This window comes from Salvelinus fontinalis, chromosome 17, assembly GCF_029448725.1.
Source record: "Salvelinus fontinalis isolate EN_2023a chromosome 17, ASM2944872v1, whole genome shotgun sequence".
Classification (NCBI taxonomy): Eukaryota; Metazoa; Chordata; class Actinopteri; order Salmoniformes; family Salmonidae; genus Salvelinus; species Salvelinus fontinalis.
In genome coordinates, this window is record NC_074681.1 from 16731522 (window position 1) to 16748859 (window position 17338).

General features: G+C 42.3%; 1 protein-coding gene across 2 annotated transcripts; it reads left to right on the forward strand.

Annotated features, from left to right (window-relative positions):
* Window positions 1-3959: 3959 nt before the first annotated feature.
* Window positions 3960-10069, forward strand: ltb4r2b (leukotriene B4 receptor 2b). 2 transcript variants are annotated; one of them, XM_055866398.1, is made up of 5 exons: window positions 3960-4188; window positions 8006-8628; window positions 8936-9136; window positions 9256-9299; window positions 9394-10069. In XM_055866398.1, exons 2-5 carry the CDS (start codon window positions 8023-8025, stop codon window positions 9647-9649), a joined length of 1107 nt encoding a protein of 368 aa, XP_055722373.1. In that variant the 5' UTR covers window positions 3960-4188; window positions 8006-8022; the 3' UTR covers window positions 9650-10069. The 2 variants fall into 2 exon arrangements, with proteins under 2 accessions (XP_055722373.1, XP_055722374.1); XM_055866399.1 differs by having other exon boundaries at window positions 8006-8595.
* The last annotated feature ends 7269 nt before the right edge of the window (window positions 10070-17338 follow it).

Here is a 17338-nt window from a genome sequence, read left to right on the forward strand (position 1 = left end):
AAGTTTTCTGTTTTCGCTCCCTCCCTCAATCACCACACTTTTTAAAGGTATCAACTCGGGTGTAATAAAAGTAATGAAGTGACCCTCTTGAGCCAGATGTTTGGCTGGTGGGCTGATCCTCCTTGCTGTGGCCTCACTGTATGTCCTTGTGCTCTCTGTCATAAGAAGGACCATGATGCTTCGCTGTCATTCAGAGAGCATAAGGAGGCCAGGCTGTTTCCTGTGGTGTTTACATGATTTCCCCCCCTCTGTCTTGTCATCCTCCTTTCCTACTCCCATTACCCATTAAGTCTTTTTCTTTTCCCTCCTCCATGTTCCTCCCCTTGCTCTCCCAGGCTCACCCCCCCTCCCTCTCTCCCTCCCTCTCTCTCCCTCCCTTGCAAGATCTGTTTCTCATTATCCTCTGTAGTCTGTACTCTGTCTGAGACGGGAGACGAAAAACCTAAATAAACATGCTCTCTCCCTCCCTCATCCCTCTTTCCCTAGCCCCCCCCCCCCCCCCCCCTCTCTCTCACCCCCTCCTCCAGTTCTCACAATCATCATGTTATACTGGAGCTGGATGCTTTTTTTCTCTCACTTTCTATCTTTCATACTTTCATGATTATATTTGGTAAATCTTTATGCGCAATCAAGATTGACTAAAGACCGCTCATTATTTAGGGTAAAATATAGTTTATATTGTGGGGGATTGGGATTTATTCTAAAGGATTGTAGAATAATCTCGCCTTCATAAGGCAAGAGATAAAAATAGTTTTTGGGAGTTTATATAATCAGTAGGGTTTTATTTGGGAGGCATATGAGTGTTACAAATGAATGCTAATGTGGGTCAAATCCTCAGGCTGGGTTTCAGTTGCTGTTGGATGTCAACATTTGAATGTCAAATTCATTGACAGAGGAAGGAGGATATAACAATGTGGATATCTTGCCACCATGTGGTAGAAAGGTGGAACAGTCTTTTCACAGTGTAAGAGATGATGGTGTAAATGCCTCAGTTTCCAACATATTACTACATTATCTGAAGGAACATTTTGAACGCAGTGAACATTTCAGACAAAATAACTCTCATCATATGTCCAGTATCTCCAAACACCAGTGGGAAGCATTTATGATAATATTTTAATATTTCAATTTACAGAGGAAATAGGCATACAGGTGATAACGACAGAGATGAAAGGACTGAACTAAAACCAGAGGAAGATAAGAACTGGATGGATGTTTTGGTGGCTGGGTGTATGTGTTAGACGGGAACTGAATAAAGATATCACATGTGTGTGATGCTAAGGACAATGCTTTTATACGCCTGGACAAGGGAGTATCAATTTTCACTCACTTCTCACCTTGCCCTCTCTGCGTCCTGTTTTTACCTCGTGCCCCAAACCCAGGAAATAATCAACATTCCCGCGTGAGTGTCAGTGAGCGAGTGTGTGCAAATCAAAGTTTATCGGTCTTGTACACAGATTTGCAGTAATATCTAGCAAAACAATACACACATAATCCCTTTTTTTTATAAATGTTTTTTTTATACACAATGTTGGAATATATATATATATATACATATACACCGTTCAAAAGTTTGGGGTCACTTAGAAAGTTCCTTGTTTTTGAATGAGAAGCACATTTTTTGTCAATTAAAATAACATCAAATTGATCAGAAATACAGTGTAGACATTGTTAATGTTGTAAGTGACTATTGTAGCTGGAAACAGCAGATTTTGAATGGAATATCTACATAGCGTACAGAGGCCCATTATCAGCAACCATCACTCCAGTCTCATCACTCCAACACCAGTCTCAATGTCAACATTGAAGAGGCGACTCCGGGATGCTGGCCTTCTAGGCAGAGTTCCTCTGTCCAGTGTCTGTATTCTTTTGTCCATCTTAATCTTTTCTTTTATTGGCCAGTCTGAGATATGACTTTTTCTTTGCAACTCTGCCTAGAAGGCCAGCATCCCAGAGTCGCCTCTTCTGTTGACGTTGAGACTGGTGTTTTGCAGGTATTATTAAATGAAACTGCCAGTTGCAGACTTGTTAGGAATCTGTTTCTCAAACTAGACACTCTCATGTACTTGTCCTCTTACTCAGTTGTGCACCGAGGCCTTCCACTCCTCTTTCTATTCTGGTTAGAGAAAGTTTGCTCTGTTCTGTGAAGGGAGTAGTACATAGCGTGGTACGAGATCTTCAGTTTCTTGGCAATTTCTCGCATGGAATAGCCTTAATTTCTCAGAACAAGAATAGACTGAGTTTCAGAAGAAGGTTCTTCGTTTCTGGCCATTTTGAGCCTGTAATCAAACACACAAATGCTGATGCTCCAGATACACAACTAGTCTAAAGGCCAGTTTTATTGCTTCTTTAATCAGACAACAGTTTTCAGTTGTGCTAACATAATTGCAAAATGGGTTTCTAATGATCAATTAGCCTTTTATAATGATAAACTTGGATGAGCTAACACAACGTGCCATTGGAACACAGGAGTGATGGTTGCTGATAATGGGCCTCTATACGCCGATGTAGATATTCCATTAAAAATCAGCCGTTTCCAACTACAATAGTCATTTACAACATCTACAATGTATTCTGATCAATTTGATGTGATTTTAATGGAAAGAAATGAGCTTTTCTTTCAAAAACAAGGACATTTCTAAGCCCCAAACGTTTGAACGGTAGTATATATATATAGTGGCAGACCACAGGGTTGGGTCAAAACGTTTACACAGATCAGACACGGACAGAGTAGGATTAGCTCAGTTTCAAAGGTGTTTATTAAAATAATCGTTCAAAAGAAAAGGTCTCCCCCAAGAGACACTCTCCGGGATACCGTCTTCTTGGCTCCGGGTCTTGCTGTATCCTGTGGGGATCAAAAACTGAACTCACTCCTGTTACCTCTGCAACCATCCCCAACTATACGGGAGTCCTTTCTTCCCCTACTCGCCCCCCCTGTGTGCTGCCCTTCTGGCAGCTTTATGGGACTTGTACAGCTGGTGAGCAGTCAGCTGGACGAGTCTCCCCCTGGTGGCTGATCTGCTGATCAGCCACCAGGGGGAGACTCGTCGAGGCCTGGTGACAGACGGAGTATACATCACGAGACGATGGCTCCATCTGCTGGACGTGCCAGGGCTCGACAGGCTCTCCGGTCAGGACTAATTGGGGCTGATTGGGAGTTGGTGAGTAATCAAGGGCTGACTGCTCACCAGCTGTACAAGTATATATATATTGTGGCGTACAGCAGATCAGCCACCAGGGGGAGAGTATATTTGTATACTGAGTATACAAAACATTAAGAACACATGCTCTTTCCCTTACATAGACTGACCAGTTGAATGCTGGTGAAAGCTATGATCCCTTACTGATGTCTCTTAAATCCACTTCAATCAGTGTAGATGAAAGGGAGGAGACAGGCTAAAGAAGGATTTTTAATCCTTGAGACAATTGAGACATTGTGTGCCATTTAGAGGGTGAATGGGCAAGACAAAAAATATAAGTGCCTTCGAAGGGGGTATGTCATGAGTGAGGATGTTGAATCAACGTGGAGAACTGATAGGATTTGCAAAAGTAATCAACTTAAGGGCATTTTGTATTTTTTACCTAAACCCAATGACATTGTGGGCCTTTTTTGTTGACTTCACGTTGAATTCACGTTAGTTGACAACTCAACCAAATGTAAATCAAATCTAGACATTGAACTGATGTCTGTGCCGAGTTGGCAGACACAATGCGTGCCTGACTACCTCTAAAGGTGGCCAGGAAGATCACAATCAGATCACAATGTGTCTTTTAATCTTCTACACCTGTCTAATAATGTGGGTACAATCAGAATATTGGCAAGATCAGAACAAAAGGGGGAAGGTTAGCACCAGGCATAAACACCGCTGTGGAGGGTGTGTGTGTGAAAGAGAGTGAGAGGTTGGAGACTAAAGGAAGGCCACACCTCTCTCGCCCCTCAGAGCATGTTACAGCTTGTGGGGCAGCACATTTATTAGACACAGTAGCAGGGAAAGACAGGTGAAACAAGCAGTTGTAAAGAAAAAAATAGAATGAGAGAGGGAGTTGGATACAAGCTGTCAGAAAAGAGAAACAGAGAGTATAGATAAACACAAAACTATTTCCACCATATGGTTACACACCCTACTCAGATCCATTGCTCTTTGTCACCCTCTTCGTCATCCTCTGAAGTCTTGATTGTGTAGTAAGGTGAGTGGATGCAAATATCCTGAACCTTTCCCTGGGACATACTCTATTCTCATTTTCTGTCTCTCTCTCTTTCTCTTTCGTTCTCTCTTTCTCTTTAGTTCTCTCTCTCTTCCTTTCTCTCTCTCTCTCTCTCTCTCTCCCAATCTCATAATCTTTCCTAATCTCATAATCATTCCTAATCTCAATCATTCCTAATTAATTTCCAATGTTCTTTCCATTCCTTTCCAAAACTCTGAATTTCTTAACTATTTTCCTCATATATATTCCAATTCCATTCTCTTCCCTCTATCTTGTTTCCCTCTCGTCTCCATGTGTTGATGAGTGAATCCTGTCTCTGTGTGGTTCTGTGTGTTCCTTGCTGTTGACGTAACTCTGCCTTGATTCTTATGTTGACACATCTATAAACTGATCTAAGGTCAGATTTTGAAATAAACAAAACCTGCTGTAATGTCAGTCTGTAAAGTAGGGTTTATCTTATGTTTTCACACTGCCAAAGAAGGGATGTATTCTTTCTAGGAATTCAACCAGTATAAATACAATTACATTGACATTATGTACACCTGCTCTTTCCATGACATGGACAGACCAGGTGAATCCAGATGAAAGCTATGATCCCTTATTGATGTCACTTGTTAAATCCACTTAAATCAGTGTAGATGAAGGGGAGGAGACAGTCTAAAGAAGGATTTTTAATTCTTGAGACAATTGAGACAAGGATTGTGTATGTGTGCCATTTAGAGGGTGAATGGGCAAGACAAAATATTAGGTGTTCCAGATGTTTTCTACACTCAGTGTATAATACAATGCACTTTCCACTGCTGTTCAGTTTTTTTATTTGTCAAAATAACTGCACAAGTGGAAACTTGTTGCCCTGTTCATAGCCTAATTGACAAAATTTCCACTTCTGTGAACCATTATTTGGTGTCCTTCCTCTTCATAGCTTTACAGACGGATAGAAATAAAAATTACAGTACGGAGGAAGACAACCATAATGCCTGTGATGATAAGAGGAAATTATTGTGGCAATGTGGAGTACAGAGAGAGATACAGAGAGAGAGCAGGAGGGAGGAAATCAAGAGAAGTCTATGACTATCGAAGTGGAGTCTTTTAAAGGAGCAGCGTTAATATTTGGCATGTTTTAGCATGCCATCTCTGTGTTGTGACAGTATACTGTTGGCCAGGAGGGCTAATGTGAATATGTGCCTGCCTGCGTCAGTGGCAAAATGTTTTATGTGTGCTGCAAACACATTGTCTACCGCAAAGATACAACAGTGAGTGAGGGTTGAGCGACATGTAGCCCCAACCTCAAATATAATTATATCCCAAAGCTATTTCTATCAGTGTAAACATGGCCTTGGATGCCCATGCTTCACTCAGGTCAATAAGGTGAGATTTGGAAGGATGGACACGCGCAACTAGGGTAAACCTTATGCAAAACAATCCACCTAATTTTGAGTTGGTGACAGTTCATTGATACGCTACATGCATGACCAAAAGTATGTGGACACCTGCTCGTCGAACAACTAATTGCAAAATCATGTGCATTCATATGGAGTTGGTTCCCCCTTTGCTGCTATAACAGCCTCCACTCTTCTGGATGTTGGAACATTGCTGCGGGGACACGCTTCAATTCAGCCACAAGAGCATTAGTGAGGTCGGACACTGATGTTGAGCGATTAGGCTTGGCTCGGAGTCTGCGTTCCAATTCATCCCAAAGGTGTTTGATAGGGTTAAGGTCAGGGATCTGTGCTGCCCAGTCAAGTTATTCCACACCGATCTCGACAAACCATTTCTGTATGCCCCTTGCTTTGTGCATGGGGACATTGTCATTTCAATAATGGAAAAATGTATGTAAAAAATGTATCACTAGCCACTTTAAACAATGCCACTTAATATAATGTTTACATACCCTACATTACTCATCTCATATGTATATACTGTACTCTATACCATCTACTGCATCTTGCCTATGCTTTTCTGTACCATCACTCATTCATCCCTTTACACTTCTGTGTATAAGGTAGTTGTTGTGAAATTGTTAGGTTAGATTACTCGTTGATTATTACTGCATTGTCGGAACTAGAAGCACAAGCATTTCACTACACTCGCATTAACATCTGCTAACCATGTGTATGTGACAAATAAAATTTGATTTGATGTTGAAACAGTAAAGCTGGCAACTGTTCCCTAAATGGTTGCCAGCTGCACCAATGTGTCAGAGAAAACACAGTCCAACTGACAACCGAGTCAGCTTGCAGGCACCCGGCCCGCCACAAGGACTCATTAGAGCACAATGAGCCAAGGAAATCCCGCCGGCCAACCCCTCCCGTAACCCGGACAACGGTGGGCCAATTGTGCCCTTGGGGCTCCAGGTCACGGCCGGCTGTGACACAGCCTGGGATAGAACCCAAGGCTGTAGTGGCACCTCAGCACTGCGATGCAGTGCCTTAGACCACTGCGCCACTCGGGAGGCCCTTTCCTGTTGCACATGGTGATCTTAGGCTTGTGTGCGGCTGCTCGGCCGTGGAAATCCATTTCATGAAGCTCCCGACGAACAGTTTTTGTGCTGACGTTGCTTCCAGAGGCAGTTTGGAACTCAGTAGTAAGTGTTGCAACCGAGGAAAGACGATTTTTACGCGTTACACACTTCAGCACTCGGTGGTCCTGTTCTGTGAGCTTGTGTGGCCCACCACTTCGTGGCTGAGCCATTGTTGCTCCTAAATGTTTGCAATTCACAATAACAGCACTTACAGTTGACCGGGGCAGCTCTAGCAGGGCAGAAATGTAACAAACTGACTTGTTGGAAAGGTGGCATCCTATGACGGTGTCACATTGAAAGTCACTGAGCTCTTCAGTAAGGCCATTCTACTGCCAATGTTTGTTTATGGCGATTGTATGGCTGTGTGCTAAATTTTATACACCTGTCAGCAATGGGTGTGTCTGACATTCAGTAATTTGAAGGGGTGTCCACATAGTTTTGTATATATAGTGTACTTCCCAAACATATGTCTCTTTCTCTCTACCCTCGTTTACACCTTGCGCTAACGTGAGTTTTGTGAGATCTGATCAATATCATCCGATCACTATCTGATCAAGGTTTGTCGCGTCTACACGTTCTATTAAAATGTGTCTCTTATCCTTCCGCTGTGTCAGCACTAAGTTGGTGCCTCCCTGTATGGAAATTATTTGACAGATATTCTTTTAAAATAATCAGAGTTTATTTAAGACAATGATACCATAAATCATTGGTGCTACCCGTGTCAATGATTTCAGAGTGATGATTATAATGATGATTTAAATGGTTTCACCATCCGGGTCTGTTTACACTCGATTGATATCCAGACACAATGCGTGCCTGATCACAATCAGATCACAATGTGTCTTTTAATTGTCTACACCTGCCTAAAAATGTAGCCTGGGCACAATGTAGAAAAGATCAAGACAAAGGGCACATGTTAGCAACAGGTATAAACGGTGCTCTTGTTTTGTCCTTTACCTCAGAGCTAATAACCGTACACATGGCCAATGACATTGATTTCCTCCTTTTTTCTGACTCGTCCAGCTCCTTCCTTAACTTCTTTAATCACACAGAGATTGAAGATGATAGACAGCACCTTGAGCCCTCAACATTTACATCAATCATAAGTTCTTAGCTTAGCTTTAATAATTAAAATGTCTACTGATATCTGTGTTTTATGTAGGTCATACTCTTGGTCAATGACCCAAGCTCAGTGCTACTTTTCAAATTGAAGGTTAATAAAACACAGTAGCCATCAGAGTCCATGGATAACTCTGTCTTTCTCCCTCTCTCCCTCAGAGCCGATAAACCTCACTATGGCTAAGAATGGCAGTTCCCTCCTCCATTATCTCAACAAGTCCACTTCCACCTCTATCCTCTTCACCAAAGACACTGTTGAGGATTCCAGCATCGTGAGTAACGACGCCACCACAGCCATAGGAGCCCTCATATTGGGCCTGGTCTTCCTCCTCGGCGTCCCCGGAAACCTCTTCATCATTTGGAGCATCCTGGCCCGTGCCCGCCGACGCTCCGTTACCACCCTCCTCATCCTCAACCTCGCGTGCGCCGACGGCTTTCTCATGTGCCTCACCATCTTCTTCATAATTTATCTGGCCAGGCAGAACTGGGACTTTGGCGACCTCATGTGCAAGGGGCTGTTTTACCTGTGCAACACTAACATGTATGCCTCCATCTTCCTCATCACGCTGATGAGCCTGCACAGGCTAGTTGCAGTGGTGTGGCCCCATCGAGTGGCGGCCCTGGCCAGCAAGAAGATGGTGGTGCGGGCAATAGCTGTGCTCTGGGCCCTAGTGTTCTCAATTTCTATCCCTGCTCTGGTGTTCAGGCAGGTGAGGTATGATCATGATGAACAGAACAACACCCGCCAGGTGTGTGCCTCAAATCACTCCCGGTCTCGATATGTAAGTTCAAGAGATAAGTGAATATTAAGTTAATAATGAAGTTAGATACATTATATATTTTTTCTGGTTTAAGTATATAGTTATTCAGGATTAGGAAGAGGTTTACATGTTGATACAGGTACAGTCATTATATGACTACTAAAATCACAGGAGCCTCCCTTTCTTCCTGACATCATAAATCCTAACTAATCTTACATTTTAGCTTGAGATCTTGGTATGACAGACCCATTCATGTTTAAATAAGCCTGGTATTGCACCATGTCATTACATGTGTGCAGTTTATCATTACATAATTTCTCATGTTCAGGTGGTGTACCAGTACACCTTTGAGACAGTAGTGGGATTCCTGGTTCCGTACGGGGTTATAGTGAGCAGCTACGTCTGCATCCTGAGACGCCTCAGACAGACCAAGTTCCGTCGTAAGGTCCGCAGTGAGAAACTCATCCTGGCCATCGTTGTGATGTTTGGCATCTTCTGGTTGCCATATCACCTCATCAACATAATACAGGTGTGTGTGATCATATGATATTGTTTATCTTGCAATTTCACTCAGAGTGTGGAGTGTAGCATAGAAAGTTATACTATTTTACAGTGAAGGAATGATTGTACTCTTTTTTTCTCTTCTAGGTGGTGGCTGAACAGTTTGAAGACAGCTCACCAACGAAAAAGAGGTATGTGCCAACCAACCCAACATCTTTCCCCTTCATTTAACTAAAGTAAAATTTAACAGAAGCACCAACATGAACTCTATCCCTCTCTCTGCAGACTCGATATGGTATGGCAGCACAGTCGTGCTGTGACCTCCGCTCTGGCCTTCATCAGCAGCTGTGCTAACCCTATTCTCTACACCTTCGCTGGAAAATCCTACATCAGAAAGGACGGCATTGCCTTCATGGCTCGGCTCTTTGAGGGGACATCTCTGGACACTGGGATAAAGAAGGGAATTGGACTAAAAGATGCGTTGTCTTTCAGCAGCACTGGTGGCAATGCTGTGAAGAACGAAAAACAGATACTTGTGTAGAGTTGCATTGCACATGCTATCCACTCATCATGACGATGCACTGCTGCACACAGACTGCTTCGAAACCTTTACCTGTCCATATGGGACCATCTGAAAGAATCCCTACAATATTCAGTGGACCTCGTGTTAGACAAGTTTCTCACTAGACCCAAATTCACTGCCACTAATTTTTGTAAATGTGCGCCCAAAAAACAAAATACTTTTAATACACTGCTTGTACTGCTTGAATGTTTGTTGAATCGCATGTTGTAAATACCACTTATAATACTGGGGAATATTGTGATTAAAAGAATTGTGGAAAATAATTAATAATTTGAGTTTTGAATATGTAAACTCAACTTCATGTTATAATTACCTAACCAAACAAATCAAATTTTAATGGTCACATACACGTGATTAGCAGACTTTATTGCGGGTGTAGCGAAATGCTTGTGCTTCTAGCTTTGTCAGTGCAGTAATATCTAACAAGTAATATTTAACAAATTACACAACATATACCCAATACACACAAATCTATGTAGGAATGAATTAAGACTATTGACACGAGAATTTTCATTCCCAATGATTTTAACTAACAATTATTTAAGCTTTGACCAATCCCCGAGGTTTGTAAGACCCTGGGTTTAATAATAATTAGGCAAAGACTCAGCTTCTGCAAAAGGTCCGTACGGTTTATTCAGAGAACGTTCTGAAGTCCAAAATACAAAGACATGTCATTTTATAACTCTCACCTCCACCTACTTCTTCACACATACACGCACACAAACAGTAGGTGGGCTGTATCTCTCCCCACCGTCCACATTCCTCATATATCACTACCAAGCTGGCAGTTCCATACCATTCCCTCCCTCCCGAGATTAGAGGGACCTTGACAGTGTCTCCTTCCTGTCGTAAGTTTTTCAAAGTTCTAACCAGGTCAGGTTTAATGGTCCTCTGTGTTTTCTTAGACACACACACACATTTCTCTCCCTTGTCTCGACCAAACCTTATTGGACTTTAGTCTAATTATTCTTAATACATTTTACTTTACATAGTCTAATAATTACGTTAGTCTAATTATTCTTATACATGTTACATAATCCAATAATTATGTTTCAGGGTGGAATTCTTTAGTCATTACCTTAAACATATAAATTCCCTTATCAACTATATACATGTATGGATGAGCGATGTCAGAGCGGAAAGGACTAAGATACAGTAGAATAGTATAGAATACAGTATAGGGAGAGGTGCATATGAGATGAGTAATGCAAGATATGTAAACATTAAGTGACTAAGATACCGTGACGAATATGTAAACTTCATTAAGTGATCAAGATACCGTAAAAGTATAGAAAACAGTATTAGATGAGTAATGCCAGATATGTAAACATTATTAAAGTGACTAGAACCGTTAGAATCAGAGGACTCAAATAATACTGTGTAGAAAAGTTTAGGGAGGAAGTGGGTAAAATTGACTGGTCACCTGTGCTAGATAGTGTAGGGGTAGACAGTACCTGGGAAGCCTTTAAATGTAGATTCCTTTATGTGGTGAATGTGATGGCTCCCATTAGACGGGTCAGGGTAAAGCAGAGATCTAGCCCTTGGTTTAATCATGAGATTCTAGAATCTATCCAAGCAAGGAATAAGGCCTTTAAGAAATTTAAGAACTCTCAAGAGCAGCATGATTTTGTCCTATATAAACATCACAGAAATGAAGCACAGAGCAGGATGGATGAAGCTAAGAGGGGTTACTTTGCTGAGAAAATAATTGAAAACAACAATGACCCTAAAAAGCTTTGGAAATCATTTAAGGAACTAGGCTGTAGTAGTACTACCAAAAACAAACTAAACAGTATAGGACTGAACAGGGGAGATGGTATATGAAAAGGCAGAGGTTGCCAATGAATTCAAATCTTGTTTTACTTCTGTTGCCAGCAAGCTGGTTAGCAAGCTGCCACCAGTTCTGGTTTGTATGGAAGCAACCAAGTCAAGAAGTATTATGTAGAGTTAGCGGTTCAGCCAAACTCTTTTTCTTTTGCAAAGGAAGCAACTGCCAAAATAATCAGTATGCTGGCAGAGCTTGAATGCTCAAAAGCCACAGGCCTGGATAATATTCCTGCAAGGTTTCTAATAGATTCTGCTGAGCAAATTGGCCCTGGTATTACGCATATTGTTAATCTCTCTCTTGAACATGGCACCTTATACCTCTGTATAAGAAGGGGATAAAGTCTGACCCTGGGAATTATAGGCCTGTATCTATCCTCTGTGTAACATCAAAGATCCCGGAGAGAATTGTACATGAGCAAATGTATGAATATGTTAACCAACAGGGTCTAATGTATGATTTTCAGTCGGGTTTTAGAAAAACATACTCCACTGATTCATGTCTACTTTACTTGACTGACTTCATCAGGAAAGAGATTGATGAGGGAAATCTGTGTGGAATGGTACTGCTTGACCTACAGAAGGCCTTTGATACAGTTAACCACTGTCTCCTAATATCCAAACTGGAGACACTGGGGTTAAACAGTATCCCTCTAGGCTGGGTAAAGTCCTATTTATCAGGAAGGGAGCAAGTAGTAGAGGTTAATGGTTCACTGTCTCAGGCAAAACCAATGAGTTGTGGCGTTCCGCAGGGGAGCGTGCTTGGACCTCTGCTGTTTTAATTGTATATTAATGATATGAAAGATGCTTGTTCTTGCCGTCTTTTTCTTTATGCGGATGACTCTACACTTCTGGTGTCTCACAAGAGTAAAACTATGTTGGAGAGCATACTTAGCACAGAGCTTACTAACATTAGAAAATGGCTTGGAGATAATAAGTTCTATGCACTTAGGGAAAACTGAAGCAATTATTTTTGGATCCAGGCCTAAATTGTGTAGGTTGTCTGAAATCAGAGTGGAGTTAGGAGGTGAGGTGCTGACTACTAAAACCTCTGTTAGCTACTTGGGATGTATCCTTGATGGAAGCTTGGGAGGTGTGAGCATGGCCAATAAGGTGCTAGGGAAGGTTCATGCCAGGATTAAGTTTTTGGCTAGAAAGTCCAAGCTGCTTGATAAGGACTCCATGAAAGTGCTAGCTACTGCCCTCATTCAATGCCATTTTGACTATGCTAGTACTTCCTGGTTTGGGGGCTTATCTAAACTTATGAAGGGGAAGCTCCAGATAGCCCAGAATAAGTTGATCAGGGTAGTTTTTAAGGTGAGTCCACGTACTCACATAGGCAGGAGATGCTTTCAGGAACTAAACTGGCTGCCTGTTGAGGCTAGGGTGTCCCAGATTAGACTAGGTTTGGTTTACAGGAGTATTTATGGTCCTGCACCCAGATATTTAAGTGATTACTTTCCTCGTGTTAGGGATGCACACAATCACAGCACCAGATCAGGTGTTGCTGATGTGTGCTTATACAGGTTCAGGAGTAATGCTGGGAAAGGTACTTTCTTGTATACTGGAGCCTCAGAATGGAATGAGTTGCCTCTGCCTATAAAAACAATGTCCTCTCTGGACAGCTTTAAAAATAAAGTAAAATATGTTTGATGTCCTCTGTGCCCATATGAATAACCCAAATGATGTAACTGGAATGATGAGATAGATGTTCTTCTTTTATGTTTTTGTTTTATTATTTCACTGCCGTACTGTGTTCGATCTTGTATAGCCATCTTGTCTCAAGAGGACCACAATGGAAATAAGTCCCAGACTTTATTGTGTGTTATCCTCGATGATTTTATTCATGTGCATGTATGGCTTTTAAGTTTTATGTGTGCTTGTTTTTTTTAAATGGTCGAATTAATAAACTAAACTAAACTAGTGTTCCATTCTTTAAAGTGGCCAGAGATGTATAGTCTATGCCTATAGGCAGCAGCCTCTAATGTGCTAGTGGCCATGAGATAGAAGCTGTTTTTCAGTCTCTTGGTTCCAGCTTTGACGCACCTGTACTGACCTCACCTTCTGGATGATAGCGGGGTGAACAGGCAGTGGCTCGGGTGGTTGATGTCCTTGATGATATTTTTGGCCTTCCTGTGACATCGGGTGCTGTACAGTACGTGTCATGGAGGGTGGGTAGAGTGCCCCCGGTAATGTGTTGGGCAGACCGCACCACCCTCTGGAGAGCCTTGCGGTTGCGGGCGGTGCAGTTGCCGTACCAGGCTGTGATACAGCCTGACAGGATGCTTTCAATTGTGCATCTGTAAAAGTTTGTGAGGGTTTTAGGTGACAAGACTAATTTCTTTAGCCTCCTGAGGTTGAAGAGGCTCTGTTGCGCCTTCTTCACCACACTGTCTGTGTGGGTTGTCCATTTCAGTTTGTCAGTGATGTGTACGCCAAGGAACTTGAAGCTTTCCACCTTCTCCACTGTGGTCCCGTCGATGCACCCACGATTATCTCCATTGTTTTGTTGATGTTGAGTGAGAGGTTGTTTTCTAGACACCACACTCCCAGAGCCCTCACTTCCTCCTTGTAGGCTGTCTCATCATCGTTGGTAATTAAGCCTACTAGTGTTGTGTCATCTGCAAACTTGATGATTGAGTTGGAGGCATGCTTGGCCACGCAGTCATGGGTGAACAGGGAATACAGGAGTGGGCTGAGCATGCACCCTTATGGTGCCCCAGTGTTGAGGATCAGCGGAGTGGAGGTGATGTTTCCTACCTTCACCACCCAGATGAGGCCTGTCAGGAAGTCCAGGATCCAGTTGCACAGGGTGGGGTTCAGACCTAGGGTCTCGAGCTTAATGATGAGCTTGCAGGGTACTATGGGGTTGAATGCTGAGCTATAGTCAATAAACAGCATTCTTACATAGGTATTCCTCTTGTCCAGATGGGATAGGGCAGTGTTCAGAGTGATGGTGATTGCATCGTCTGTGGATTTATTGGGGCGGTAAGCAAATTGAAGTGGGTCTAGGGAGGCAGGTAAGGTAGAGGTGATATGATCCTTAACTAGTCTCTCAAAGCACTTCATGATAACAGAGGTGAGTGCTACGGGGCGATAGTCATTAAGTTCAGTTACCTTTGCCTTCTTGGGTACTGGAACAATGGTGGTCATCTTGAAGCATGTGGAGACAGCAGACTGGGATAGGGAGAGATTGAATATGCCCGTAAACACACCAAAAATAACAATTGTGCCCAATCATTTATAAAAGGTTTCTCCTTCTCTAACAATACTGTACCACAGTGCATCTTGCTGTTGGAGACATTTTACGGTATTGAAGAAATCTTACCATCTACTGGTGAGGTATCTCTAGCACAAGTTACATTCACACTGTTTAAAATGTAAGATCAGATAGATTCAGAAAATACCCAAAATACAATGAAATAAATGCAACTGTATTTTATGATAGACTAAAGTGAGTCTTTAGTCCTTTACGCTGTCCTGTTGGAGAACTGTTTGAAGGTGTTACACAGCCTTTGTTGGTGGTGGCTGAACACATCCTCACTAAGATGGAGTATTTGCTTTGTTTCTCCAGTGGAAGATCCTCCTCTGGTGATGACATGGAAGCTTGTGGCACTTTGTGGGGTGGTAGGGACAAAAGACATGAACATGATTTTGTGTTCATCAAACATATTCCCCTCCAACTATTCTATTTACTGTAATGACTATCTAATGTTGTGGCACTGGAAATACGATAAAATCCCAACAACATTGTTGATTGGAAGATTAATATACTCTAAACCTTTTTCATTCTATTTAGATAGTTGAACATAACCCCATAGCAGAAGGTTATGTATGGACTTACGTATGCAATAGTCATCCTCATGGGGAATCCTAGCCTGGTCTTGTTTTAACTCTGAGGCCTTGCTGTTGTGGTTGCTCTTCTTGGAGTGCTAATTGGAGCCCACACAAAAAAGATCATGTTAACAGACATTGTTAGTGCATTTCTTCAACTACTTCTATAACACTTCACATGGTTTCTCACTGAAAACTGAGATATTATATTGTCATTATTTGAATAGGATATTGTATGGTAACTGCCAGAAGAACAGCATATACAGGTACATGATAAACAGTTAAATTATATACAGTTGAAGTCAGAAGTTTACATACACCTTAGCCAAATACATTTAAACTCAGTTTTTCACAATTCCTGACATTTAATCCTAGTAAAAATTTCCTGTCTTAGGTCAGTTAGGATGAACACTTTATTTTAAGAATGTGAAATGTCAGAATAATAGTAGAGAGAATGATTTATTTCGGGTTTTCTTTCTTTCATCAGAAGTTTACATACACTCAATTAGTATTTGTAGGCATTGTCTTTAAATTGTTTAACTTAGGTCAAACGTTTCAGGTAGCCTTTCTTATGCTTCTGTTGCAGACCAGGGGGTTTGGTCAAAACGTTTACACAGATCAAACATGGACAGAGTAGGATTTGCTCGGTTTCAAGGGTGTTTATTTGAATAACAAACCAAAAGAAAATAATAGGTCTCCCCCATGAGACCCTCTCTGGGATACTGTCTTCTGGGTCTTGCTGTATCCTGTGGGGAACAAAACTGAGCTCCCTCCTTTTATCTCTGGAACTATTCACCAACTATGCGGGATCAACCTTTCTTCCCCCAGTCCCTTCTCCCATGTGGTGCCCTTCCGGCAGCTTTATGGGAATTGTCCAGCTGGTGATCAGTCAGCCCTTGATTACTCACAAACCACAATTATCCCCAATTAGTCCTGGCCCAGAAAGCCTGTCGAGAACTGGCACGTCCAGAAGAAGGAGCCATCGCCTTGTGATGTAGACTCCGTCTGTCACCAGGCCTCGACGAGTCTCCCTCTGGTGGCTGACCTGCTGTACGCCACACTTCCCACAATAAGTTCGGTGAATTTTGACCCATTCCTTCTGACAAAGCTGGTGTAACTGAGTCAGGTTTGTAGGCCTCCTTGCTCGCACACGCTTTTTCAGTTCTGCCCACAAATTTTCTATAGGATTGAGGTCAGGACTTGACTTTGTTGTCCTTAAGCCATTTTGCCACAACTTTGGAAGTATGCTTGGGGTCATTGTTCATTTGGAAACCCCATTTGCGATCAAGCTTTAACTTCCTGACTGATGTCTTGAGATGTTGATTCAATATGTCCACATACTTTTCCTTGCTCATGATGTCATCTATTTTTGAAGTGCACCAGTCCCTAGCAAAGCAACCCCACAACATGATGCTGCCATCCTCATTCTTCACGGTTGGGATGGTGTTCTTCGGCTTGCAAGCCTCCCCCTTTTTCCTCCAAACATAATGATGGTCATTATGGACAAACAGTTCTATTTTTGTTTCATCAGACCAGAGGACATTTCTCCAAAAAGTACGATCTTTGTCCCCATGTGCAGGTGCAAACGTAGTCTGGCTTTTTTATGGCGGTTTTGGGCCAGTGGCTTCTTCCTTGCTGAGCGGCCTTTCAGGTTATGTTAATATAGGACTTCTTTTACTGTGGATATAGATACTTTTGTACTTGTTTCCTCCAGCATCTTCACAATGTCCTTTGCTGTTGTTCTGGGATTGATTTGCACTTTTCGCACCAAAGTACATTAATCTCTAGGAGACAGAACGCGTCTCCTTCCTGAGCGGTATGACGGCTGTGTGGCCCCATGGTGTTTATACTTGCGTACTATTGTTTGTACAGTTGAACGTGGTTTCCCGCTCAGCCCAGTCAAAACTGTTCGCTGCTCTGGCACCCCAATGGTGGAACAAACTCCCTCACGACGCCAGGACAGCGGAGTCAATCACCACCTTCCGGAGA